The 27,726-nt window shown below is 32.7% G+C and overlaps 1 protein-coding gene across 1 annotated transcript in view; it reads left to right on the top strand.

The window, feature by feature from the left end:
- The window catches only part of LOC134714447 (hephaestin-like), a 49,356-nt gene that overhangs the window by 11,397 nt on the left and 10,233 nt on the right, over positions 1-27,726 (top strand). Inside the window, exons 2-9 of the mRNA XM_063575689.1 lie at positions 4,755-4,999; positions 13,995-14,207; positions 16,166-16,353; positions 17,104-17,243; positions 19,133-19,239; positions 19,546-19,714; positions 22,871-23,148; positions 24,950-25,161. Coding sequence (XP_063431759.1) covers positions 4,755-4,999; positions 13,995-14,207; positions 16,166-16,353; positions 17,104-17,243; positions 19,133-19,239; positions 19,546-19,714; positions 22,871-23,148; positions 24,950-25,161 — 1,552 coding nt within the window. The remainder of the gene's footprint in view (positions 1-4,754; positions 5,000-13,994; positions 14,208-16,165; positions 16,354-17,103; positions 17,244-19,132; positions 19,240-19,545; positions 19,715-22,870; positions 23,149-24,949; positions 25,162-27,726) is intronic.

Below are 27,726 nucleotides of genomic sequence, written 5' to 3' on the forward strand. Positions count from 1 at the left end.
ATTCTGTGCATGGTTAGTGGTATTTACAACAGGTCTTCTGCTTCAATGTATACATTCTGTGCATGGTTAACGGTATTTACAACAGGTCTACTGCTTCAATGTATACATTTTGTGCTTGGTCAGCGGTATCTACAACAGGTCATTAGCAGATTGATTATGATTTACAGGGTTGAAAAAGCATTTTGTATAATCCAAGCGTATTAATTGTTACAATTTAACTAGTTACCAGTTATTTAGAGAATCTTATTTTCGAAGTATTTTCATAGGGGGGAAAATGGTAATGCAGATAAAGAAATAAGATTTTTCAGTATTTTATTTGTAATATAAAATATACCATGAATGCATTGGTGTAAACTGATTTGTCAGACTGATAAATAATAAGTGCCTCATTTACTTGTAAAATTCATACAACAAAGACTATGAGAACTAATGTGTAAGACTAATAAATGAAGTAATAAGTGTCTCATTAAATTGCAAAATCCATGGAATAGAGACCATGGGAACTATGGTATATAACTGAAACTTCACAATTTTTAAATATCAAATAGTATCCCCTATTGTGGCATTTCCAATGAGTCTTAAATTGCATGATTGATGATCTATTAACACTTCTGGCGTTCTCAGGCAGCCTTCTGACTGTCTTTTTGTAATCAAAATAAATTAACGAAACTAGAACATAGATTACTGTTGCTTTTAACATATACAACCACGTGCTAATAAAATATTACTGATAGCAACATTTGGATTCTGAATACAACAGTCGGCTTTCTGATTGGTTGATGTCTCTTAGGAAATCATGCCACATCTTATAATTTTTATGTTTGTATGTTGAAGTAAACCGAACACTCGTTATAAATACGTAAACTCTCATACAAATTTAAAATCTTTGCCATGCATTTGTTAAAATCCGATAACCAGATTTTTACTATATGATAATACGAACTTTTATTACAACTCCTGTATTGTACGAACTCATTCATTCAACTTTTTTCCAAATTTTATTACAACTCCTGTATTGCACTCAAACAACAATTAAATGATATATACACGTTAATGGGATACTTTTTTTGATAGATGTTTTGTATGGAGTTTGATTTACAATCTTCAGACAAATAAATATTCAACCTAGTTTTTTTTAATCTTTTTTTTTAATTTATAATAGTATTTTATTTTGCCCTTAGTTTCCATGGCCTTTAATGCTGCATATAAATTAACAGTGATTACTTCATTTATCAAAGTCTTGCACATCCGTGTCCGACAATGCACTAAAACATGTATTCGATTGAACGCATAAAAGACGGAAAAGTAAATAAATGTCTGCGGTTGTTAGTTTCTTTGTTTTCTGAACACAAAGATATACTAGGAGAATGTTAATGAGAAAGCCACACATTTAACTTTTAATATTGCTCTTGGGTAAAAACCCATTCTATTTAAATCAAAAACTAGTCTATCAAATTAAACATCATAAAACCTGGTACAGATTGCGCTCACAATATAGAGAATACATATACATAGAACAGTAGAGGTATTTCCACTATTAACGACCGATGCAACAAATCTAATATGCCTAATTTTCCATTGTCTGTCTCAATATGCCGAGCTTTCTGTTGTCTCTCAATATGCCTAACATTTCGTTCTCTCTCAATATGCATAACTTTCCATTGTTTCTCTCAATATGCATAACTTTCCATTGTCTCTCTCAATATGCATACTTTCCGTTGTCCCTCTCTATATGCATACTTTCCGTTGTCCCTCTCAATATGCATAACTTTCCATTGTCTCTCTCAATATGCATACTTTCCGCTGTCTCTTTTAATATACCTTACACGTCGTTGTCTCTCTCAATATACCTAACATTTTGCTGTATCTGTCAATATGCCTAACTTTCCGTTGTATATCTTAATATCCATACAATTAACAGGATCTTTTCATTGTTAATAATCAACACGGAATTATGGAGCACGTTCCAATTTGATAAGTTAGCTTTCCCATTACAATTAACAATTACTTCCAAGTGCTTGGTTGTTTACATTCTTTGATGATTTTCTCCCTCGTGCTTGCATTTTGCGGAGGCTATATATTTAATGAAATGTAGCGTAGATGAATGAGGTCACTTCATACGGAAAAAATATATTTGAATTTAAGCCCGAGAACAGTAGTTCGAAAGCTTTACATTTCGGAAGATTATGGATAAGATATGACTTTTATACGACACATAGAATGTTCACATACACTGATTTTCTGATAACACAAACCAATTCTAGTTTTCACCACATACTCAACTTTAGCCTATAATTCAGTGGTTGTTGATTGTTCATGTGTTACATAAAAAGTAAAATCACAAAAATACTGAACTCAGAGGAAAATCAATTTGGAAAGTCCATAATCACATGGCAAAATCAAAAAAACAAAACGCATCAAAAACGAATGGACAAGAACTGTCATATTCCTGACTTGGTACAGACATTTTCAAATGTAGAAAATGGTGGATTAAACCTGGTTCTATAGCGCTAACCCTCTCACTTTAATAACAGTCTCATCAAATTCCGCTACATTTACATGATGCGTTAAATAAACAGTCACAATTAATAAAATAGTCAAAATATGGATAAAATAATTGGTTTTTTTTCATTTTTTATATGAATAAGACCGTTAGTTTTCTCGTTTAAATTGTTTTACATAAATATATCTTTTATCTATAATGTAATTTTACTAGTATATGGTAAAGTATTGATTGGAATGAGAAACGACATTTTATCACACTCCTTAAAATCGTATTGTGATCGATTAATTAGTATTTCACGATGTTAATACGATAATTGATGCTTACCATTTTTTTTATATTTGTAAGAGATCGTCAAGTGTTCAAGTTATGTAAATAAATGTTTAATTCGTTGATTTGATATACACGATAGTGACAGTTTTAGATACTTTCCCTAGTCTCATTATATTGGCATCTTGACCTAGATGACATGATGTCTGAAGTCATTCCATCAATTGCTACATTGTAACATTCTTAAAAGTTTTTAAAATTGTTCTGTGATACTTAAACGTCACAAAAATATGTCACATATTGTGACCTTGGTCCGTTCATGCGACATGCAGTTTATCATGAATATTTTAGTTGTTATCTCCTGGTGTGATACGGTTCATTCATGGGAGGTGACCCTTCTTTTTCCAAGTTTTACTATTGTTAGGTACTTTAATATTATTAATTTATGTATTTGTTCTCAGTACTTAGTTTTCTTGCGTTTGTTTGTACTAAGGTGTTATATTTTTAATGGCATTTTTAACAATGCAATATAAGTGGTTAGATTAGCTATGAAACCATTGTTTCTTTAAATGTACTTTGCCAGGTCAGAAATCTGGCAAATAGTAAAAATATGTTTTTTTTTACCAAACTCCGAGAAATATTCAAAACGGAAAATGTCAAATTCGAAAGCTGAAACACATCAAATAAATGAATAAAAACTGTCATATTCCTGATTTGTGTAGAAAATTATGGATTAAACCTGGTTTAATAGCTAGCTTAACCTCTCATTTGACAGTCGCATACAATGTTATCACATTGACAAGGGTGAGTGAACAAATCAAACTGGTAAAAACAATAACACTGTGACAATGATAATTAATTTATGATTAGTTGTTCAGAGCCACGTCAAAGTTATGTATTAAACAAACTAGGCATATAGACAAATCCAATTAGCAAAAATGAAAGACAAGAATACGAAAGTTTTACCAAAGAAAAGTAACACAATGATAGAATATACATAAAAAATGTAAAATAACAAATATACAGAACTCCGAGGAATATTCAAAACGGAAGGTCCCTAATCAAATGTTAAAATCAAATGATAGTACATAACAAACGAATGAACAAAACTGTCATATTCCTGAATTGGTACAGGCATTTTCGAATGTAGAAAATGGTGGATTAAACCTGGTTTTTAGCACTAAACGTCTTACTTGTATTACTTTTGCATCAGATTTCATTCTATTTACCACGATGCGTGAAAAAACCCCGATATAATAGGTAAATCTGACTCACAATCTCAAAACGTCAACTAGATATCACTAAAACAATTGTTATCCACAATTCGTTTCTATGCATGTTTCCGTTGTGGTTAAGTGTTTCTGTTGTGTCGTTATTAATAGCCTCTTTCTTGAATGTGACCTACCGAATTAGACTATTTACCGGATTTGTAATCACATAAGCAACACGACGGGTGACACATGTGGAGCAGGATCTGCTTACCCTTCCGGAGCACCTGAGATCATCCCTAGTTTTTGGAGGGGTTCGTGTTGTTTATTCTTTAGTTTTCTATGTTGTGCCGTGTGTACTATTGTTTTTCTGTTTTTCTGTTTCATTTTTAGCCTTGGCGTTGTCAGTTTGTTTTAAATTTATGAGTTTGACGGTCCCTTTGGTATCTTTTGTCCCTCTTTCATAATTGTTGGTTTTCCTTTGGTTTGTCTATTCATTATATCCGATAATATTTTACAATTATTTAGTATTTTCAATGTCAGATATCGGTTACGTGTTATCAAGTTATTCAGTAACATAGACTCATATTTATTTTTTTATTATTATTTATTTTTTGATAATTTCAATAGAACTGAATAGACATATAGCTTCTGCAAAGCAAAATATTGTTTACTTATTCATTTATTTATTTATGTATTATATTAAATAGACTTATAATACATAAGATTTTTGCAATGTTAGATATTGTTGACACATTTAATTATTCATTCAGTATATCAGATAGACATATACAAACAACAGAGGACAGGATAGGAAGTGTTTATAAGAAAGTGATGTTAAAACAGTTCACTGATGGATACTTCAGAAGGGAGATAAAACCAGCACCATGGATGGGTTATATCGGCCCTACAATAAAAGGAGAAACTGGTGATGTATTGTATATTCACTTCCGGAACTTAGCATCAAGGCCTTATGGACTGCATCCTCATGGTGTACAATACTTTAAAGACAGTGAAGGTACTTAATTTAGTTCATTTGATTTTTACATAAAACATAACAGTAAGCTTAAAACAATTTGTTCTATATATTTAAACTATGTGCACATACACTAGTAATAATTTTCGAAAAGACAAAATTGTAAACGAAAATGAGTAGAAGAATCTTTAACCATACGACCAAAGTTACTTATAAATATAAATAAATATATGTCGGAACATACTGTTCTTCTTTCAAAGGTGTATCTGACAAAACAAAAAGTTAACACTTAAACGTTTTCAAGATGACAGGATACCGAATATAATGTGTATGCCGCTAACTGCATCTTCCTTAGTAATTGAAATTATAAAAATAATGATTCTTCTCAATTAATATACATCAACAATTGGCAATTGTACATGTTTAGAACTTATAAGCTAGCTTTAATACCAGGTTCAATACCATATTTTCTGCATAATGATAAACATGCACCAAATCAGGAATATGACAGTTGTTTCTAAGCTTTTATTGTGTTTGAACTTTTTCTTTATCTTTTTTCTTGGAGTTCGGTATTAAAATCAATTTATTTTTACTTTTTATAAAAAAAAAGTTTGATTACCAATGAGACAATCATGCACCCCAACAAAATCTCTGACAAAACTGATCTAATTTTTTTCATAAATTATTTGACTTAAAAGAAAATATGACAGGCACCCCCCTCTCTAATAAAAAATGAATTACAGGATACAGACTTTAAACAGACATAGAAGGAATATGGGTTAACTGATAAATAGAACTGTTTTGATATATCTTATGTTTTATATCTTATTGAGGTAGACTATAAAATAAAAATTCAGAAACAGTCATATCCTTGTCAAAACTGGACGTGACACGGTTAATATGTCATTTACTATATGTCTGCACAAATGAAGTCAAACAAGATCATCCAATCTAGGATAAAGGGGTCAACCATGATCATCCAATCTAGGATTTAGGGGTCAAACATGATCATCAAATCTAGGATTTAAGGGTCACAAATTATCATCCAATCTAGGATTCAAGGTTCACAAATTATCATCCAATCTAGGATTAAAGAGTTAGAAATTATCATCCAATCTAGGATTTAGGGGGTCAAACATGATCATCAAATCTAGGATTTAAGGGTCACTAATTATGAGGCCAATCTAGGATTCAAGGTTCACAAATTATCATCCAATCTAGGATTTGGGGGTCAAACATGATCATCAAATCTAGGATTTAAGGGTCACTAATTATCATCCAATCTAGGATTCAAGGTTCACAAATTATCATCCAATCTAGGATTAAAGAGTTAGAAATTATCATCCAATCTAGGATTTAGGGGGTCAAACATGATCATCAAATCTAGGATTTAAGGGTCACTAATTATGAGGCCAATCTAGGATTCAAGGTTCACAAATTATCATCCAATCTAGGATTTGGGGGTCAAACATGATCATCAAATCTAGGATTTAAGGGTCACTAATTATCATCCAATCTAGGATTCAAGGTTCACAAATTATCATCCAATCTAGGATTAAAGAGTCACAAATTATCATCCAATCTAGGATTAAAGAGTTAGAAATTATCATCCAATCTAAGATTAAAGAGTCACAAATTATAATCCAATCTAAGATTAAAGAGTCACAAATTATAATACAATCTAGGTTTAAAGGGTAAAATATTATCATCCAATCTAGGATATAGGGGTCAAACATATTATCATCCAATCTAGGATTTAGGGGTCACATATTATCATCCAATATAGGATTCAGAGGTAACAAATTATCATCCAATCTAGGATTCAGGGTCACAAATTATCATCAAATCTAGGATTTAGAGTTAACAAATTATCATCCAATCTAGGATTAAAGGGTCATAAATTATCATCCAATCTAGGATTCAGGGGTCACAAATTATCATTCAATCTAGGATTCAAGGGTCACAAATTATCATCCAATCTAGGATTTAGGGGTCACATATTATCATCCAATCTAGGATTTAGGGGTCAAACATGATCATCAAATCTAGGATTTAGGGGTCAAACATGATCATCAAATCTAGGATTTAAGGGTCACTAATTATGAGGCCAATCTAGGATTCAAGGTTCACAAATTATCATCCAATCTAGGATTTGGGGGTCAAACATGATCATCAAATCTAGGATTTAAGGGTCACTAATTATCATCCAATCTAGGATTCAAGGTTCACAAATTATCATCCAATCTAGGATTAAAGAGTCACAAATTATCATCCAATCTAGGATTAAAGAGTTAGAAATTATCATCCAATCTAAGATTAAAGAGTCACAAATTATAACCCAATCTAAGATTAAAGAGTCACAAATTATAATACAATCTAGGTTTAAAGGGTAAAATATTATCGTCCAATCTAGGATTTAGGGGTCAAACATTATCATCCAATCTAGGATTTAAGGGTCACTAATTATCATCAAATCTAGGATTTAGAGTTAACAAATTATCATCCAATCTAGGATTTAGAGTTAACAAATTATCATCAAATCTAGGATTTAGAGTTAACAAATTATCATCAAATCTAGGATTTAGAGTTAACAAATTATCATCAAATCTAGGATTTAGAGTTAACAAATTATCATCCAATCTAGGATTAAAGGGTCACAAATTATCATCCAATCTAGGATTCAGAGGTAACAAATTATCATCCAATCTAGGATTCAGGGTCACAAATTATCATCAAATCTAGGATTTAGAGTTAACAAATTATCATCCAATCTAGGATTAAAGGGTCACAAATTATCATCCAATCTAGGATTCAGGGGTCACAAATTATCATTCAATCTAGGATTCAAGGGTCACACATTATCATCCAATCTAGGATTTAGGGGTCACATATTATCATCCAATCTAGAATTCTGGGGTCACACATTATCATCCAATCTAGGATTTAAGGGTCACAAATTATCATCCGATCTAGGATTCAGGGGTAACAAATTATCATCAAATCTAGGATTTAAGGGTCACAAATTATCATCCAATCTAGGATTCAAGGGTCACACATTATCATCCAATATAGGATTCAGGGATCACACATTATCATCCAATCTAGGATTTAGGGGTCACAAATTATCATCAAATCTAGGATTCAAGGGTCACAAATTATCATCCAATCTAGGATTTAGGGGTCACAAATTATCATCCAATCTAGGATTCAGGGTTCACACATTATCATCCAATCTAGGATTCAAGGGTCACACATTATTATCCAATATAAGATTCAGGGTCACAAATTATCCTCCAATCTAGGATTTAAGGGTAACAAATTATCATCAAATCTAGGATTTAAGGGTCACAGATTATCATCTAATCTAGGATTCAAGGGTCACACATTATTATCCAGTATAAGATTCAGGGTTCACACATTATCATCCAATCTAGGATTTAGGGGTCACAAATTATCATCAAATCTAGGATTTGGGGGTCACAAATTATCATCTAATCTAGGATTCAAGGGTCACAAATTATTATCCAATCTAGGATTTGGGGGTCACAAATTATCATCCAATCTAGGATTCAAGGGTCACAAATTATCATCCAATCTAGGATTTGGCTCAATATCTTTAATTGTTTTTCCATAGGCGATAATGGTAACGTTTTTTCCTGTAGCTCAGTCCATATCGTAAACTTGGATATGTATGATAGCTCGTTTCGAAGCTGTGACATTTTCACATATGTGATTAAATTTTCGGGGTACGAAGTGAGATTACTTTTTCCGTAAATTAGCAAACCCCGAACATCCTTTTGTGATGCGGCTCCTTGTGGTAAAATATCCCCTTTTTAACACAATAAGTTCTTTGAAAATTTAATACTTTGAACACATTCAATAGCTCCATAGTTTTTACACATTTATTCTATGTTCATCTACTTTCTTAATCACCACAAATAATTAAGTTCAGTCATTTGTTAAAAATAGAAACATGTCCAATATCACTACACAGAGATTTTTTCTTTACACGTGACTTTTGAGTTCCTCATTTCAAGGCGCATTAGGGATGTTGTCCCATTTGGGGGTCACAAATTATCATCCAATCTAGGATTTGGGGGTCACAAATTATCATCCAATCTAGGATTTGGGGGTCAAAAAATATCATCAAATCTAGGATTTGGGGGTCACTAATTATCATCCAATCTAGGATTGAGGGGTCAAACATGATCATCAAATCTAGGATTTAAGGGTCACTAATTATCATCCAATCTAGGATTCAAGGTTCACAAATTATCATCCAATCTAGGATTAAAGAGTCACAAATTATCATCCAATCTAGGATTAAAGAGTCACAAATTATCATCCAATCTAGGATTAAAGAGTTAGAAATTATCATCCAATCTAAGATTAAAGAGTCACAAATTATAATCCAATCTAAGATTAAAGAGTCACAAATTATAATACAATCTAGGTTTAAAGGGTAAAATATTATCATCCAATCTAGGATATAGGGGTCAAACATTATCATCCAATCTAGGATTTAAGGGTCACTAATTATCATCCAATATAGGATTCAGGGGTAACTAATTATCATCAAATCTAGGATTTAGAGTTAACAAATTATCATCCAATCTAGGATTAAAGGGTCACAAATTATCATCCAATCTAGGATTCAGGGGTCACAAATTATCATTCAATCTAGGATTCAAGGGTCATAAATTATCATCCAATCTAGGATTTAGGGGTCACATATTATCATCCAATCTAGGATTCAGGGGTAACTAATTATCATCAAATCTAGGATTTAGAGTTAACAAATTATCATCCAATCTAGGATTAAAGGGTCACAAATTATCATCCAATCTAGGATTCAGGGGTCACAAATTATCATTCAATCTAGGATTCAAGGGTCATAAATTATCATCCAATCTAGGATTTAGGGGTCACATATTATCATCCAATCTAGAATTCTGGGGTCACACATTATCATCCAATCTAGGATTTAAGGGTCACAAATTATCATCCGATCTAGGATATAGGGGTAACAAATTATCATCAAATCTAGGATTTAAGGGTCACAAATTATCATCCAATCTAGGATTCAAGGGTCACACATTATCATCCAATATAGGATTCAGGGATCACACATTATCATCCAATCTAGGATTTAGGGGTCACAAATTATCATCAAATCTAGGATATAGGGGTAACAAATTATCATCAAATCTAGGATTTAAGGGTCACAAATTATCATCCAATCTAGGATTTAAGGGTCACAAATTATCATCCAATCTAGGATTCAAGGGTCACACATTATCATCCAATATAGGATTCAGGGATCACACATTATCATCCAATCTAGGATTGAGGGGTCACAAATGATCATCAAATCTAGGATTCAAGGGTCACAAATTATCATCCAATCTAGGATTGAGGGGTCACAAATTATCATCCAATCTAGGATTCAGGGTTCACACATTATCATCCAATCTAGGATTCAAGGGTCACACATTATTATCCAATATAAGATTCAGGGTCACAAATTATCATCCAATCTAGGATTTAAGGGTAACAAATTATCATCAAATCTAGGATTTAAGGGTCACAGATTATCATCCAATCTAGGATTCAAGGGTCACACATTATTATCCAATGTAAGATTCAGGGTTCACACATTATCATCCAATCTAGGATTTAGGGGTCACAAATTATCATCAAATCTAGGATTTGGGGGTCACAAATTATCATCCAATCTAGGATTCCAGGGTCACAAATTATTATCCAATCTAGGATTTGGGGGTCACAAATTATCATCCAATCTAGGATTCAAGGGTCACACATTATTATCCAATCTAGGATTTGGGGGTCACAAATTATCTTCCAATCTAGGATTTGGGGGTAAAAAAATATCATCAAATCTAGGATTTGGGGGTGACAACTTATCATCCAATCTAGGATTTAGGAGTAACAAATTATCATCCGATTTAGGATTCAGGGGTCACATATTATCATCAAATCTAGGATTAAAGGGTCACAAATTATCATCCAATCTAGGATTAAAGGGTTACAAATTATCATCAAATCTAGGATTCAGGGATCACAAATCATCATCCTATCTAGGATTAAAGGGTCACAAATTATCATCAAATCTAGGATTTATTGGTAACAAATTATCATCCAATCTAGGATTTAGGGGTCACACATTATCATCCAATCTAGGATTCAGGGTTCACACATTATCGTCCGATCTAGGATTCAGGGGTCACAAATGATCATCCAATCTAGGATTCAGGGGTCACACATTATCATCCAATCTAGGATTCAGGGGTCACAAATTATCGTCCAATCTAGGATTCAGTGGTCACAAATTATCATCCAATCTAGGATTTAGGGGTCACAAATTATCATCCAATCAAGGATTTAAGGGTCACATATTATCATCCGATCTAGGATTCAGGGGTCACAAATTATCATCCAATCTAGGATTCAGGGGTCACAAATTATCATCCAATCTAGGATTCAGGGGTCACAATTTATCATCCAATCTAGGATTTAGGGGTCACAATTTATCATCCAATCTAGGATTAAAGGGTCGCAAATTATCAACTAATCTAGGATTAAAGGGTCACACATTATCATCCGATCTAGCATTTATAGGTCACAAATTATCATCAAATCTAGGATTCAGGGGTCACAAATTATCATCCAATCTAGGATTCAGGGGTCACACATTATCGTCCAATCTAGGATTCAGTTGTCACAAACTATCATCCAATCTAAGATTTAGGGGTCACAAATTATCACCCAATCAAGGATTTAGGGGTCACATATCATCATCCGATCTAGGATTTAAGGGTCACAAATTGTCATCCAATCTAGGATTAAAGGGTCACAAATTATCAACTAATCTAGGATTAAAGGGTCACACATTATCATCCGATCTAGGATTAAGGGTCACAAATTATTATCCAATCTAGGATTCAGGGGTCAAAACTTATCATCCAATCTAGGATTTAGGGGTCAAAATTTATCATCCAATCTGGGATTTAGGTGTCACAAATTATCATCCAATCTAGGATTATTAAAGGGTCACACATTATCGTCCAATCTTGGATTCAGGGGTCACAAATTATCATCCAATCTAGAATTTAGGGGTCACAATTTATCATCCAATCTAGGATTAAGGGGTCACAAATTATCAACTAATCTAGGATTGAGGGGTCACACATTATCATCCGATCTACGATGTAGGGATCCAACTTTATAATTCAAACAAGGATTAAAGGGTAAAACATTATCATCGATTGAGGATGAAGGGGTCAAATATTATCATGTCATCTAAGATGAAAAGGTCAAACATAATCATCCAATCAAGGATTTAAAAGATCAAATATTATGGTTGGTTGCTTAACAGCCCGTGACAAGTTTCATACGTGTGTAAGACAAAAGAGGGACGAAAGATACCAGAGGGACAGTCAAATTTCTAAATCGACAATAAACTGACGACGCCATGGCAAAAAATTAATTTGACATGCAGAAAAACAATAGTACACATAACACAACAATAAAAAAAGAATAAACAACATGAACCCCACCAAAAAGTAGGGGTGATCTCGGAAGGGTACGCAGATCATGCTCCACACGTGGCACCCGCCGTGTTGCTTATGAGATAACAAATCCGGTAAATAGTCTAATTCGGTAGGTCTTGTTTATGAAAGGGAAGGGGACTGAACATATCCGATATCATTTATGAAACGGTTATTCCATAACGATCAACCAGCTCGTCATGGCGTCCGTAAAATTTACCGAGAGATGATTTCTACTTCACCATTTTGAAACTCTTGATTTAATAGCTTCCTTGTGAGCAACAATCCTCTATAAAAAAAAATAATGATATGAAATGGAAACACGGGAATATCGTATCAATTGGGAGATATATACACTGTATGCGGGTGCTGCTGGAATGTTGCTACTTAGAAATGGAAAGTTCACAATTAGAAAGATGAAATCATATCTTTTATTGTAAAGATTTGTTTTCAATCGACTCTCATTGTCAATTTCTTGGTGTAAGTTAAGCTATGAGACCGACTTAACTCTGCTGTATCCTTTATCTCTAGTTCAATCGTATAGATGCATTCGACATATTCACCAAGTTTTGAATAATTTAAGGAAAGAACATCATCTATATAGCGGAAAGTAGAGTTAAGGTGGTATGGGTGTCTTTCGCCATCTTGGATTGTAAAAAACAGAGAATCTAAGGTCCATATTTTCTATCAATTTAGCAAAATTTGATGCAGGAATGCAGATTTTTAAAGTGAATTTTCATTTAAAAGAACCAATTTATTAGAATATAACTTATAAATATTAATATTTTTACAAGTGTAGATTATTTTTGGTTGTTTTTTTTAATATTTTCGAATTGGCAGTTTAAGGGGAGGTAACTCTAAAACAGTGCATTTTCTGAAGGACTCTACATGAAATTTTCCTATTTTGTCTTTTAGCCGGAAAAAACATACGGTGACCCTATCTTTTCTTTTGATATTCTCAAAGCATTGTCTGAAAGCAATCTTTTCCTAATTTATTATACAATTCTATCATTTTGTTTAGTTTCTAATCCCAAAATGGTGTTTTTTCCTGTATAATCCATACAAAATTTGTCATTTTGTCACAACCTGTAGCTTGAGAAAATGCGCGGTGACCTATCATTTTTATAATATTTTTGAACATGTATCAATAGATACTACATTTTGACAAAGTATGAACAAATTCTATCATTTTTATTTTAGACTCCCATACCACCTTAAAGGATATATCTAACTTCTTATCTTTCTTCCTAAGAAGTTCCTATATAAAGTCAGCCTCATAATAATAAAGGTACAAGTCGGCAAGAAGATGGGCACAATTCGTTCCCATTGGAATGCCGATAGTCTGTTGAAAAACACGTCCTCCGAATGTCACAAGTGATAGTTGGAATGAAGTTTGATATTACCATATCTACGTACATTCTACAGTACTTTGTCATAGAATGAAGGTTTAATATTCATGTGTTTCATAGGATCGTTGTATATGGATGGCACTTCCGGAAGAGATAAGTTAGATGATTCTGTACCACCGGGAGAGACGTATACATACAGATGGTCCATGCTAAATTCGTTTGCCCCAACAGAAGATGATGACAACTGTATCCCTGTTGGCTACCATCCACATATCAGATCAAACAAAGACATTGATACTGGGTTGGTAGGAATCTTATTGATATGCAAACCTGGTAAGATTGTCTATTATAATGACTCGATATCAGCAAGTAACTGTATTCATTTCTGGTAACGAACCTTGATGTCAGCCGTTAAAAGCATCCATATTAAAAGTAATATTGGTATCAACGAAAGAATATGTATTCATATCAGTTAAATACCGTAGTGTAAGCAAGTTGATATATCATATGTGGTAAGTATTTATTTCTATCACTATTGTGTAAGATTCTGTTGGATGTTGAGAGCTTTTTTATTTTGATATGAAAAAAAATATTCAAATGATTCTTTGTTTATTATAGCTTCTTATGAATAGCGTGTTGTTATTTTGTGTGACTTATTTTACTCATACAACATGTGATATAGTTGTCGTAAATAACGTCATATTTGTATAATTACTTACTGCTACGGGTATAGTTTTCACGTCAAACATAAATCAAAAAAAATGTCCATTAGAAAACAAGACCTTTGTTATTAAGATTAGTAGATCAATATTGATTGATGTACATGTATCCCTATTTTGACTGTATTACAAGTGACAGGTTTAGTAAGCTATAAAACCAAGTTTGTTCCAACATTGTTTACATACGAAAATGACTGTTACAAGTCAGGATTATGACAGTTGTTGCTCGTTTATTTCATGTGTCTAAGCTTTTGATCTAGTAATTTTCGGTTTGCATTAACATTGGAGCTTGGTATTTTTGTTAATGTACTGTTTACGCCCAGATAGCGTGTTACTCTGACAACACACGACATTGAGTTCAACGTCCCCTTTCAAAACGGGAGAACATTTTTGGTTATTATTTTCTTACAATTAAAATAATCAGTCCTAAAAGGAGAAGTTTTCTTTTACTAGTATATTTATCAGCTGCAAATACTTCTATAAATTATCACACATTGTGTTGACATCTTTAAGATTGTTATCAAAGGTGATCTTTCTTATTGTCGAATACCTCTAATCACTAAACTAACTTATGTTCCTTCAAAAACGAGAATTTAAAGAGATGTATATCGTAAAGCAAATATATTTCGCAAGCGAATTATTTTCGTGAATTATGCGAGTAGAAACTTGGAATTTTTCAAATTAACTGAATTAATCAAATTTGATTAAAATTGAAAAATTAAAAATCGCGAAATGGGCTGGTAATATTTACACGCGAAATAAGTAAACGTGAAAACAAGTTGGATCACTGTATTACATCAAGTTTGATTAGAAAAAGTAATACCAGGAGCATATTGACAAGAGTGTTTTACTTTCTGTATAAGAAAATTTTAAAACAAAATAGACATTGTTGAAAAACGAAGTAATATTGAATGAGTCTATAAAAGGAGTGCGAGTAGTATACAACCTTCGTGGCTACCAAACTTCCAATCGATCATCAACCGATTTATGAATTTCGAAGAGGAGAAACTACTGTGTCTTTTATTTTTCTTGACACTCCAAACTAACGTACAACAGCTGTGCATACAAAGGTTCCTAGCATCTTACACTAGTGTAATATATATATATGTGGATACCAATCATTCTTGGCACTTCACACTATTGTAAACTTTGTGGATATCAACCATACGTGGCACTTCACACTAGTATTCAGCCTTTGTTGATAATAGACGTTCTTGGCACTTCTATATTATGAGTTTATTTTCTACCTCAGTAAATACCAAAAGATCTTGGTATTTCAAACTAGAATACAACTGCTGTGAAAAGCAACCAATATATGTACTTCACACTAATGGAAAACAACTTATGTGTATTCAAAACGTTATTGGCAGTTCACCCTTATGAACAATATATGTAGATAACATACGGTGTTGGTGCTTCATACTAATAACCAATACTAATAAACTTGCACCTGTAAATTATACATTTCCAAAATATTTCAGTGTTAAACATTGACACGTGACATATACATAATAGCAAATTTAGACCAAAACAACTTTAGGTAAGCATTAACATATAACAAATATTTGACAGGAATATTGAATCCAGATAACTCCAGGAAGGATGTGGACAGAGAGTTTGTTCTGTATGCTGACACAGTCAATGAAACTAACAGTTGGTTGATAGAAGAGAGCTTAAATTTGTGTCTAAATCCACAAAGATGTCGACAACTTTTCAACGAGAAAAATGCGGCCTTTATTGGGGACACGTTAATGTATTCGGTAAGTTCCGAATAACTGAATAAAAAAATTTGTAACACATAACAATGCAACGTGATAACCGTTATGTGATTTTGATGAGATGATTTCATATTACTTTTTATATATAAAAAAAAGAAGATGTGGTATGATTGCAAATGAAACAACTCTCCACAAATGACAAAAAAGATACAGTAATTAACAACTATAGGTCACCGTACGGTCTTCAACAATAAGCAAAGCCAATACCATCACATAGTCACCTATAAAAGGCCCCCCGAAATGAGAGAGTTAACGGCCTTGTTTATGTACCAAAAACAAAAAGAAAGCAGATACGTTACACATAAACAAACGACTATCACTGAATTGCAGGTTCCTGACTTGGAACCGGCATATTATAACATAATGTGGCGGGACTAAACTTGTTAGAGACGATTTCCAACCTCCCCTCACCTGTGACAGTAGTATAAAAGTACAACAAACCTTTTGTTATATTATTATTATTATTTTTGAAATTTTGATTCAGTACATGGACACATAGATACGAATTATTTGTGTTAAGATTTGATTTTGAGGAATACAAGCCATACCATTTTGTAAACATCATCTTTTTTTAAATAATGAGAAAATAGTTGTTTTGTTTTCGATTCAAATTTCAGAATCTAGATAATAACCATGAAATCCAGTACTAGTATGTGAAAAAGATTATAGACTCGATTTATATTAAATTATTTCGATTATCAGTGATTCTTTAATTGTTTTTAATATTTCTAGATAAACGGATATATTTATGGAAATTTGCCTGACTTCCCTGTACATGAAGGAGAGAGGGTAGCATTTTATGCCATGGGATTGAACTTAGGACTGCATGTCTTTGGTGTACAAGGACAGTCATTGACATTTAAGGGTAAAAGGTCTGTTACTTTAATATATTGTTTTTTTATAAAATGATAGGCTTACAAACACCGCTACAAATGGAGAAAAATGTTCCCTTTTCATTATGTTTATTTAAGTTTTACCAGTACGTGTTTATTATCAATAACAAATACTGTTCAGCAACAAGACATTTCCGTGTATATCATTTTCTATTATAGTGTTTATTTAAATTTTTATTTCGGTTTCCTGTTATTACCATGATTAATGAAGTTATGGATATTTAGAGGTTACTGTGAATACTTGTTTGGTGCAGTTGTGAGGCAGTATATGTGTATAAAAAGAAAAGAGATGTTAAGTTAAGGCCAAGGAACAGTAAATGGGCTATGTCGCAGATTTTGCTCAAATTTTGCATACATTCTTGGCTCGGTGAACTACAACTGACAATCGAAAAAATAATACATTTATCTCTTTTATTATCTGAAATATTGCAGATTGATTTCTTTTGATATAGGTGAATATTTGTATAGAAAGCACTTAAAATCAGCGAAAAAACATACAAATTTTGTCTTAAAATCGCCAAATCTTTTATTCTACGCCATAGATTTTTCTTTAAAAACTGTATGTTGTTGACATATCAAATTTCGTTATAATGATGCAAAATAAAGATAGGGTCACCGACTTCGTTTGTTGTCTAAAAATCATTTGTTCACCTTGTTTGTAGTGAAAAACGTCAAAAATCAACGTTTTACGGCTAGCAACACGGCGACGTTTCGATTATTTCGACGTTTTATAGTATTTTTTCACAAAGAACACAACATTGAATGATGTATACGGTAAAAACGAAGTCGGTGACCCTATCTTTATTGTATATCATTATAACGGTAATGTATGCATCAACAGCATATAGTTTTTTAAGAAAAATCTATGGAGTAGAATTACAGATTTTGTAATTTTAAGACAAATTTTAGAAGGTTTTATGCCGATTTTATGTGCTTTCTATACAAATGCTCACCAATTTTGTAAGAATTCAATCAGTAATATTTTAAATGATAAATGAGATAAATGCATTATTATTTCGATTTTTAGTTGAAGTTCTTCGAGCCAGAGTTGTATACAAAATTTTACTGAAATCTGTGACATAGCCCATTTACTGTCACTTGACCTTAAGTGAAGGCAACAATATTTTTATAATTTATATCAATAAAACATGATTTACTTTAAAAAAAGGAACAATAATTTATAGCTCGTCAAACGTCATTATTTGATCAAGAATAAACCCAAATCTAAGTAACAAACTAAAACAGATGGATACACGCCAACTACATGTATAGGAGGAAAACAACAGAATCACTTAACAATACCAAAAACAAACACCTACAAAACAATGACTGGACACTAAGTCTTCATTGATGAGTTTATCAGAAAACACCTATTTAAAGATGAACTGGTTTATTATGAGAGAACCGGTTAACCTCCACTCAGTCAAGTGAACTAAATCGAGTAATACCTTCTACTGTGTAAAAACACTGTAACTAGATGTTTTCGTTGGGAATAGTCTTTCTGTTTCTGTAACGGTACAGTTTGACTTAATGTGTGGATCATAATTTACTTCTTATATGTTGAAATCTCCAATGGACGTTCCCTTAGGTAACCTTTTTTTTTTGTGGTACTTTGTAAAATTATAGTCTGTTGTAATTGCGCTACTGGACGTTTTTTTAAAGATCACCTGACTTTATGTGGTACATAATTTGATTTCAATGTGTTGGCGGCGTAAACGTTCCCTTGTGGTACTATACGTTAAAAACTAATTTATGTGTTTGAACTGTTCTCACTTCATTTCTTTTGTTCTTTTTCTCATATTCATTATGATGTCTGTCCATCATAGCTGATGCTTGCTTTATTACTTAATATCTTCTTACTTTTTTAGAACGCATGCTGTTGTATTTGGTATAGCATGGTTTGAAGGGTTTTACATGACAGCCATAAACCCTGGCAGATGGATGATATTTTGTAAAGTCAACTACCATTTTAATCGTGAGTTATACTTCAGTTTTGTGGAATGTTCATAGAATGCAACTGTTACTGTTACTGTAATAAAATACAAACATCTAATATATTAAAAAGTTAATGAATAAAAAATCAAATTATAAATACAAACAGTTTACAACCACATATTCAAAATGTTGTTGTATAGCACAACTTGAGCCTGATTTCGTAAGGATTCATATGGGGCTTACAAATTCGAAATAGAAAAGAATGGTATTGATAAAATACTATTTAAGTATCACGATACTTAATAATATGATTAATGAAGTAATTATACTTTACTTGAAATTGTAGATGGAATGGCAGCGTTTGTTAATGTGGTGCCCAGACCAGGAATACTACCACCAACTATTTTAAGAAGAACACGTCGTTATTTCATTGCTGTAGAGGAAGTTGTGTGGGACTACAGACCGTCTGGTAGAGTGTTGGCAAGAGTTGGTAAAGGTTCAGCGGAGAGATCTACGTAAGCTTACCTAGTAAAGAGTGATATCAGTTAGTGTTTAATGGTATACATTTCAAATGTTCCATATCAAGAGTACCTATTCATCAAATATAGTCAAAAATTGAATAGGATACAAGTTTTTGGGATAATCATATTTTAACCGCTATTACATCCTCACAATCACTGGTAATAGGTGGTAGGTCACCTCGCGAATGCGAGTTTTCGATCATTGGTAACGGTTAGGAGTGGTATGTGTGTATTAAATCCCTGGTAGCGGTTGGAAGTTGACTTCAAGTAAGTGAGTATCGAATTACTGGTAACGGTTGAAAGTTGGCCTCAAGTATGTGAGTATCAAGTCACTCGTAGCGGTTGGAAGTTGATTATTGGTATCGGATCACTGGTAGGGGTTGGAAGTTGACTTCAAGTAAGTGAGTATTAAATTACTGGTAACGGTTGTAAGTTATCATCTGGTATGTGAGTATCGGACTATTGGTAACAGATTGAAGTTAACTTCTGGTATGTGAGTATCGGATCATTTGTAGCGGTTGGAAGTTGATTTCAAGTATGTGCGTATCGAATTACTGGTAACGGTTGAGGTGAATTCAAGTATGTGAGTATCAAACCAATGATAACGGTTGCAAGTCTACCTCTACGTGATTATCAGATCATCAGTAGCGGTTGGAAGTTAACTTCAGGTATGTGAGTATCAGATCATTGGTCACGGTTGGAAGTTAATCTCTGGTATATGAGTATCGGATTAACGGGAGCAATAGGAGGTTTACCTCAAGTATGTGAGTATCGGATAAACGTTAGGGAATTGAGGTTTACCCAAAGTATGTGAGTATCGGATCATTGGTAGCGGTATGAAGGTAACTTCGAATTGTGGGAATCGAATCATTGGGAGCATTTGAAAGATAACCTCGAGAATGTTGGTATATAATCGCTAGTAACACGTAGACATTAACGTCAGTAATGGGTGTATTGAATCACTGGTAACTGGTACTGGAAATGGGTGGAAGTTAACCTCGTGATTGTGAGTATCGATCAATAGTTGCATTTCGATATTAGTTGTGACCGTCGTTATAAAATCATGTTTCGTAATGTTTATCCTGAATTCAAATTTCATCTTTGCCATATGTTTAATTTGTTGTTTAATGAGTTAATCTTCGATAAGATATACAATAAAACCTTATAAAAATGATATACGTTTTATCAGAATCCAAATTATACACTACACGTATGTAATTATAAGAAGGCGTTGCATAAGTGTCAATAGGACAACTCTGCATCCATGTCAAAATTTTACAAAAGAAACCATTGTAGGTCAAAGTGCGGTCTTCAACACGTAGCATTGCCATCTATGATATCTAGTATATGAATATATATATTTCAAAAGAATACGTACACCGTACTTAAAGATTGGAAAACAGCACATTAGGCGTAAGGGTGCTGGGCAAATGGGGTGTCTTACTTTTTGGGAGACGGACTTACGAGGTTTAACCTTACGAATTCTTATCTCGTGTTGCTTCTAATAAACACATTTGATATTATAGTATCTGAATGAGTTAAACACCTACAGTATATGTATATAATACTAGCATTTTGTCCCCGTAATAAATCCTTATGTCCAGTCAAAACTGTGAAAAAATTACCATTATCATGCTACTGATACAAATTATGTGTATTATCCTTTTTAATAAAAAGTCTAGATTGCTGCTTTTAAGTAAATATCTTGAAAAACATTTATGTATGAGATCAACTTTATAACCTAATTATAGTAGGCCATGATTGTCATTAAAATGTCACCCGAACTGAAAGGCTAACACGTTAAAGATTCATAAAACTCATAAATGCATGTTTTTTTACATATATATATCTTACTATGGGAATTGCAGGCTGAGATAAAACTCCTCTTTCATCTATTATATCATTAACACATATCAAGTTATTCTTTTTCAAAATAATAATTCTTCCCCTTAATTACCCTTTTTTTATTTCTATGTTCTGTGTTTTAAGTTGTTGCTCGGTTGTTTTTGACTGTTCACCTCCCGATATTACCAAATTTGTAAGTACAACTCTATGAAATTCAAGAGTGTTTTTTATATAATCTTTTCTGCCCTTCATCTTAAACTTCATCCAATTTATACTTACCAAACTGAGATATTTAAACGGTATTAGGTTTTTAGTTTTGTTCCAGGGTTCATGCATGTTAATATAAAGTTTCTGCGACTGGCATACAAGTGAGAGGTAAAGCTACTCAATAAACGAGGTTTAATTCACCATTATAATTAAAGAAATGCTTGTATCAAGTCAGAAAGATGACAATTGATTTCCAATTGTTTGTTACCAGTCAGGGCTGTTTATTTGGACTTTTTTTCGCGCAGTTGTTTTATCATTTAGAATTTTTAGAGTTGTGTCAGTTCATATCGAAAATTAATATTTTCATTTCGGCACATGTTTGCAGTCTTTGTGTCGTGTTTGGGAATTTCAAGATTGTGATAGTTTTATAATTATACTAGATTGGCATGATTCATACCGATGAAAGATATCTGTCATCCGACATATCTAACATTTGTTCATTTTAATGATATTCTTGGTGATGTTTTACCCTTTTAGACTGGTTATAAATTATACCCTGTAGTATGCTGTATCATAATTATATGATGCATCGACCCGTTAGATCTATCGTTGATTATTATTCAGTCATTTAATATATATAACCAATTTTAAATTGAAAACAATATATATGTTAGCTTTTGATTTTACCATTTGATAATAGATTTTTAAGTTGGAATTTTCCTTGGAGTTCGGTATTTTTGTTATTTCTCTTTTTGTTTAAATCTTCATCAATGAATATTTGTTATATTTTGGTACAGTGTTGTGAATGAGTAAAAGAAAATTTAAAATAATCATATAGTAAACAAATCAGCCTATAGTTATGACAATTAATTATCACATTTATGATCAATGAAGCACAAATACTGTGTTTTGTGTACGATAAATGCCCCTGTTCACTTCCATGAATGACAACCTTGACGAGAAATTATATAAATGTTTGCCATAAGATCTAAAAGAATTGTTTATTGAATATGATATCAATCCACTCATTGTATTTGTTTTACAGTTTTCCCGATTTAGACGACGTTTTGACAGTAACAAATTATAACATATTTTTAGGATAGAAGAACGATTCTTCACTAGCGGTGGAGCTGTTGGAGGCCGTTTTGTTAAGGCCGTTTTCATTGAGTATACAGACGGAACATTTGAAAGACAAAAGAAGCGCTGTAAAGACGAGAAACATTTGGGGATACTTGGACCTCCAGTTAGAGTTGAAGTTGGGGAAATGCTAGAAATTATACTTTTGAACAAAGCCAGCCGGCCTTACTCCTTTAGTCCATTTGGTGTTGCATTCACTAAAGATAACGAAGGAGCATTTTATAAAAACGATAGACACAGTGAGTAACATTACAATAAACGATGATAATTATAACTCATCATAACGACAAGAACCTAGTATATACATTGTACTTCTGTTATATAAGTATGTTAGAACGTAAAAGGTAATTCATAAGACACGAAGTTATGACAATGTTTCCATGTTGAAATTCCATTTTACCTGTTGACACTAATTTATTATAATTGCTTGTCGGTTTGACATTAATGCTGATATGGACAATAATAAATACATTAAATGATTTTTTTATATGAAATAGTAAAACAGTATGATACAAGACTTTGAAATAACCTCTTCATCAGATAAGGATGATCGCTTTACATGTTTTTGTTGGTTATTTTATGTCGAATATTCGGATACTATGGTTTTATACATGCCATTTCAAAACTATTCGCTAATCCCAAGATTTCTTTTTTTTATTTATTAAATACATATTTAAAAGCTATTTTTTTTCAAATCTACACATAATTTTTGAATGAAAACAATCTAGTGTTTATTGTATGTAAAATCTTGAGAGAATCATCTCCCGCCAAAATTTGAATATTACAAAACAAGTAACTTAACTTGTGTCGTATCAGCTTATTTTCTAACATTATATATACATATACATATATACTCATAGTGTATACGGTCTTTTTAAACTGAGTATAAAATTAAGACGGGATTAAAAATGTATTAGATCTCAACCCTCCCCTATACCCCTAGCAGCCAATGTAGAAAAAAACAATCGCACGACAATACACACAGTAAAACTCAGTTCAAAAGAAGTCTGAGTACGATGTCAGAAAACGTAACAAAAGAACCTTAACAAAATGACAATGATAAATAAATATACAAAGGACTACTAGCATGCCAGCTCAAAACCTCAATTAAACTGATGGAAGAATTACGCCTTCCACATATGAATATCAAGTATAATCCCTCCCGTTAAAGGTTAATTATTATACCATTATAAAATATATGAGAAGAACAAAACCTGTTTCATGATAAAAACTGGTTTTTAGAATAAATGTTTTTTTTCCTATGCAGAGACATTATAAGTGAAACAATATTAAAGCCAACATAAGCAATCTTTAATGACCAGACAACAACAGTACCGTAATTACACTCTTTCTTAATTAGTCTGTTTAAAGGGTTTATTTGCTTTTGAGATGAATGCCGACATGTTTTTGCTTTGTGTATATAATGAATATAACAAACAAAAATGGGTGTGAAATAACTGAACGTTTAAGTTCTCTGCATATTGAATTATATTTATGAATGATTTCCTCGTATTAACTAGAACAAAAATGGTAATTTCTTTTATGTAACCATATTTAGACTATTTTATTTATTGTGTCTGTTAATTTAACGCATCAATGTAGATATAACGGTTTTTGATGAGACTGTCATTAAAGTGAGAGGGTAAGCGCTATAAAACCAGGTTTAGTCCACCATTTTCTACATTTGAAAATGCTTGTACCAAGTCAGGAATATAACAGTTCTTGTCCATTCGTTTTTGATGCGTTTTGTTATTTGATTTTGCCATGTGATTATGAACTTTCCGAATTGATTTTCCTCTAAGTTCAGTAATTATTATTTTAAATTGTGTCCATTTCAATTGCAGTATTTGCTTCGATTCATTAAATGGCATACATCTATATATACCGTAACTACATGCAAGCGACAGATATCTCTAAATTAAACGTGATAGCATTCAAACGACAGGTACCTATATAAAATATAATGAAATACAGCGGAGAGGTATCTTTTTATTGACAGTATTAAATACATTTGACATGTATTAATCATTTATCATTTAGGCAGTGAGGTCACTGGTGCTGCTGCAATGCCGGGACAACAACGTCGCTATATCTTTACTGTACCATGGGATTATGGACCAACAAAGGAAGATCCACAATGTGTGACAGAAACGTACCAATCATTTGTTGATTATGCTAGGGATCAGTACTCCGGTTTGATTGGTCCACTACTTATTTGTAAACCAGGCTCTTTAAATGCTGAAGGAAGGCAGGTATGAAACTTAGTAAAGTCAATTGTCATATCAAAAAATATTTAAAATACTTTATCTTCTGGTCCACCAAGGGGGTATGGGTTTATAATTCCCTGCCAGTGTTTATGCATCTCGTGTTTATATTATCAATCAGAAATACACATTTTTTTCATTGTTTTTTATTGCTTTTTTAATTAAAACTGTTAAATTATTTTACCGGTTGATTGTGTCCAACTGTTATCCTTCTATTAAATTATATGACCACGAGCGTCATTATATTACATTGATATTTACCTGCTACAGGATAAGATGATTCTGAGAATACAGTTGGAGTTATGATGTAGCGTTTTGCCTATTGATACATGGTTGTAGTGCAGAACATATCCATTGCATTCAGAATGTAGATGAAGTAAACATTAAACATTATTGATGTGTTGCGACTTTTTAAATTACGATAGTTGATTTATAATAAAACACTTACTGACTAACTATTTTAATCCGTACCCAGTCAGTAAGTAAAGCATATTTTCTGTTTGTTCTTGAAATCTCATGCACTACCCTGGACATGTGGTATGGGCCTATATTTCATGTCCATGTAATATATCTCCCGACTCCAAAGTCACCCTTTACAGGGGATGTGGGTTCATTTTCTTAGTCAATATTATATATTTCATGAAACACATTTGACATTGACTGAGGGGTTATATTTCTTGGCCGTGTTTTAAATCCTATGATCCGCCGAGAGAAATAACAAGACTTATATAAATAATTCTTACATAATGCGCAATAAGTAGCGGTAGATAGCATCTTATACCAGCTAGCTAGGCAAAAACCAAACATAATGTACACTCATCTGTACACGTCCTAAATATAATGGACAATATCAAGTCAGTATACATATCTACCAATGTCTTAGCATAATGAGCAATAATATCATACAATCTACCAACGTATTATACATAATGAGCAATAATATCATACAATCTACCAACGTATTATACATAATGAGCAATAATATGATACAATCTACCAACGTATTATACAGAATGTGCAATAATATCATACAATCTACCAACGTATTATACATAATGAGCAATAATATGATACAATCTTCCAACGTATTATACATAATGCAGCAATAAGAAGACATCATTTACCGATGTCTCGACATAATTCAGTAATAACAAGCCCCATCTACGAATGTCATATACATAGTGCAGCAATGACAAACTACATCTATCAATGTCTCAACATAACGCAGCAATAATAATAAAAGACCATCTACCTATGTCTTAACGTCTACAAATTACAATGTCTTAACATAATGCAGTGACAACAAGACACCATCAACCAATGCCTTAGCATGATGCAGTGACAACAAGACACCATCAACCAATGTCTTAACATTATGCAGTGACAACAAGACACCATCTACAAATGTCTTAACATAATGCATTGACAACAAGACACCATCAACCAATGTCTTAACATGATGCAGTTACAACAAGACACGATCAACCAATGTTTTAAAATGATGCAGTGACAACAAGACACCATCAACCAATGTTTTAACATGATGCAGTGACAACAAGACACCATCAACCAATGTCTTAACATGATTCAGTGATAACAAGACACCATCAACCAATGTCTTCACATGATGCAGTGACAACAAGACACCATCCATCAAAGTCTTATCATGATGCAGTGACAACAAGACACCATCAACCAATGTCTTAACATGATGCAGTAATAACAAGACACCATCTACCAATGTCTTTACATTATGCAGTGACAACAAGACACCATCAACCAATGTCTTAACATGATGCAGTGACAACAAGACACCATCAACCAATTTCTTAACATGGTGCAGTGACAACAAGACACCATCAACCAATGTTTTAACATGATGCAGTGACAATAAGACACCATCAACCTATGTCTTAACATGATCCAGTGATAACAAGACACCATCAACCAATGTCTTCACATGATGCAGTGACAACAAGACACCATCCATCAATGTCTTTACATGATGCAGTGACAACAAGACACCATCAACCAATGTCTTAACATGATGCAGTTAAAACAAGACACCATCTACCAATGTCTTCACATTATGCAGTGACAACAAGACACAATCAACCAATGTCTTAACATGATGCTGTGACAACAAGACACCATCAACCAATGTCTTAACATGATGCAGGGACAACAAGACACCATCAACCAATGTCTTAAAATGATGCAGTGACAACAAGACACCATCAACCAATGTCTTAACATGATGCAGTGACAACAAAACACCATCAACCAATGTCTTCACATGATGCAGTGACATCAAGACAATATCAACCAATGTCTTAACATGATGCAGTGATAACAAGATACCATCTATCAATATCTCAATATAACGCAGCAATAATAAGACACCATCTACCTATGTCTTAACATGATGCAGTAATAACAAGACACCATCAACCAATGTCTTAACATAAAGCAGCATTTACAAGACACCATCTACCAATGTCTTAACATGATGAAGTGTTAACAAGATACCATCTACCTATGTCTTAACAGGAT

Source organism: Mytilus trossulus, chromosome 4 (genome assembly GCF_036588685.1).
Source record: "Mytilus trossulus isolate FHL-02 chromosome 4, PNRI_Mtr1.1.1.hap1, whole genome shotgun sequence".
NCBI lineage: Eukaryota > Metazoa > Mollusca > Bivalvia > Mytilida > Mytilidae > Mytilus > Mytilus trossulus.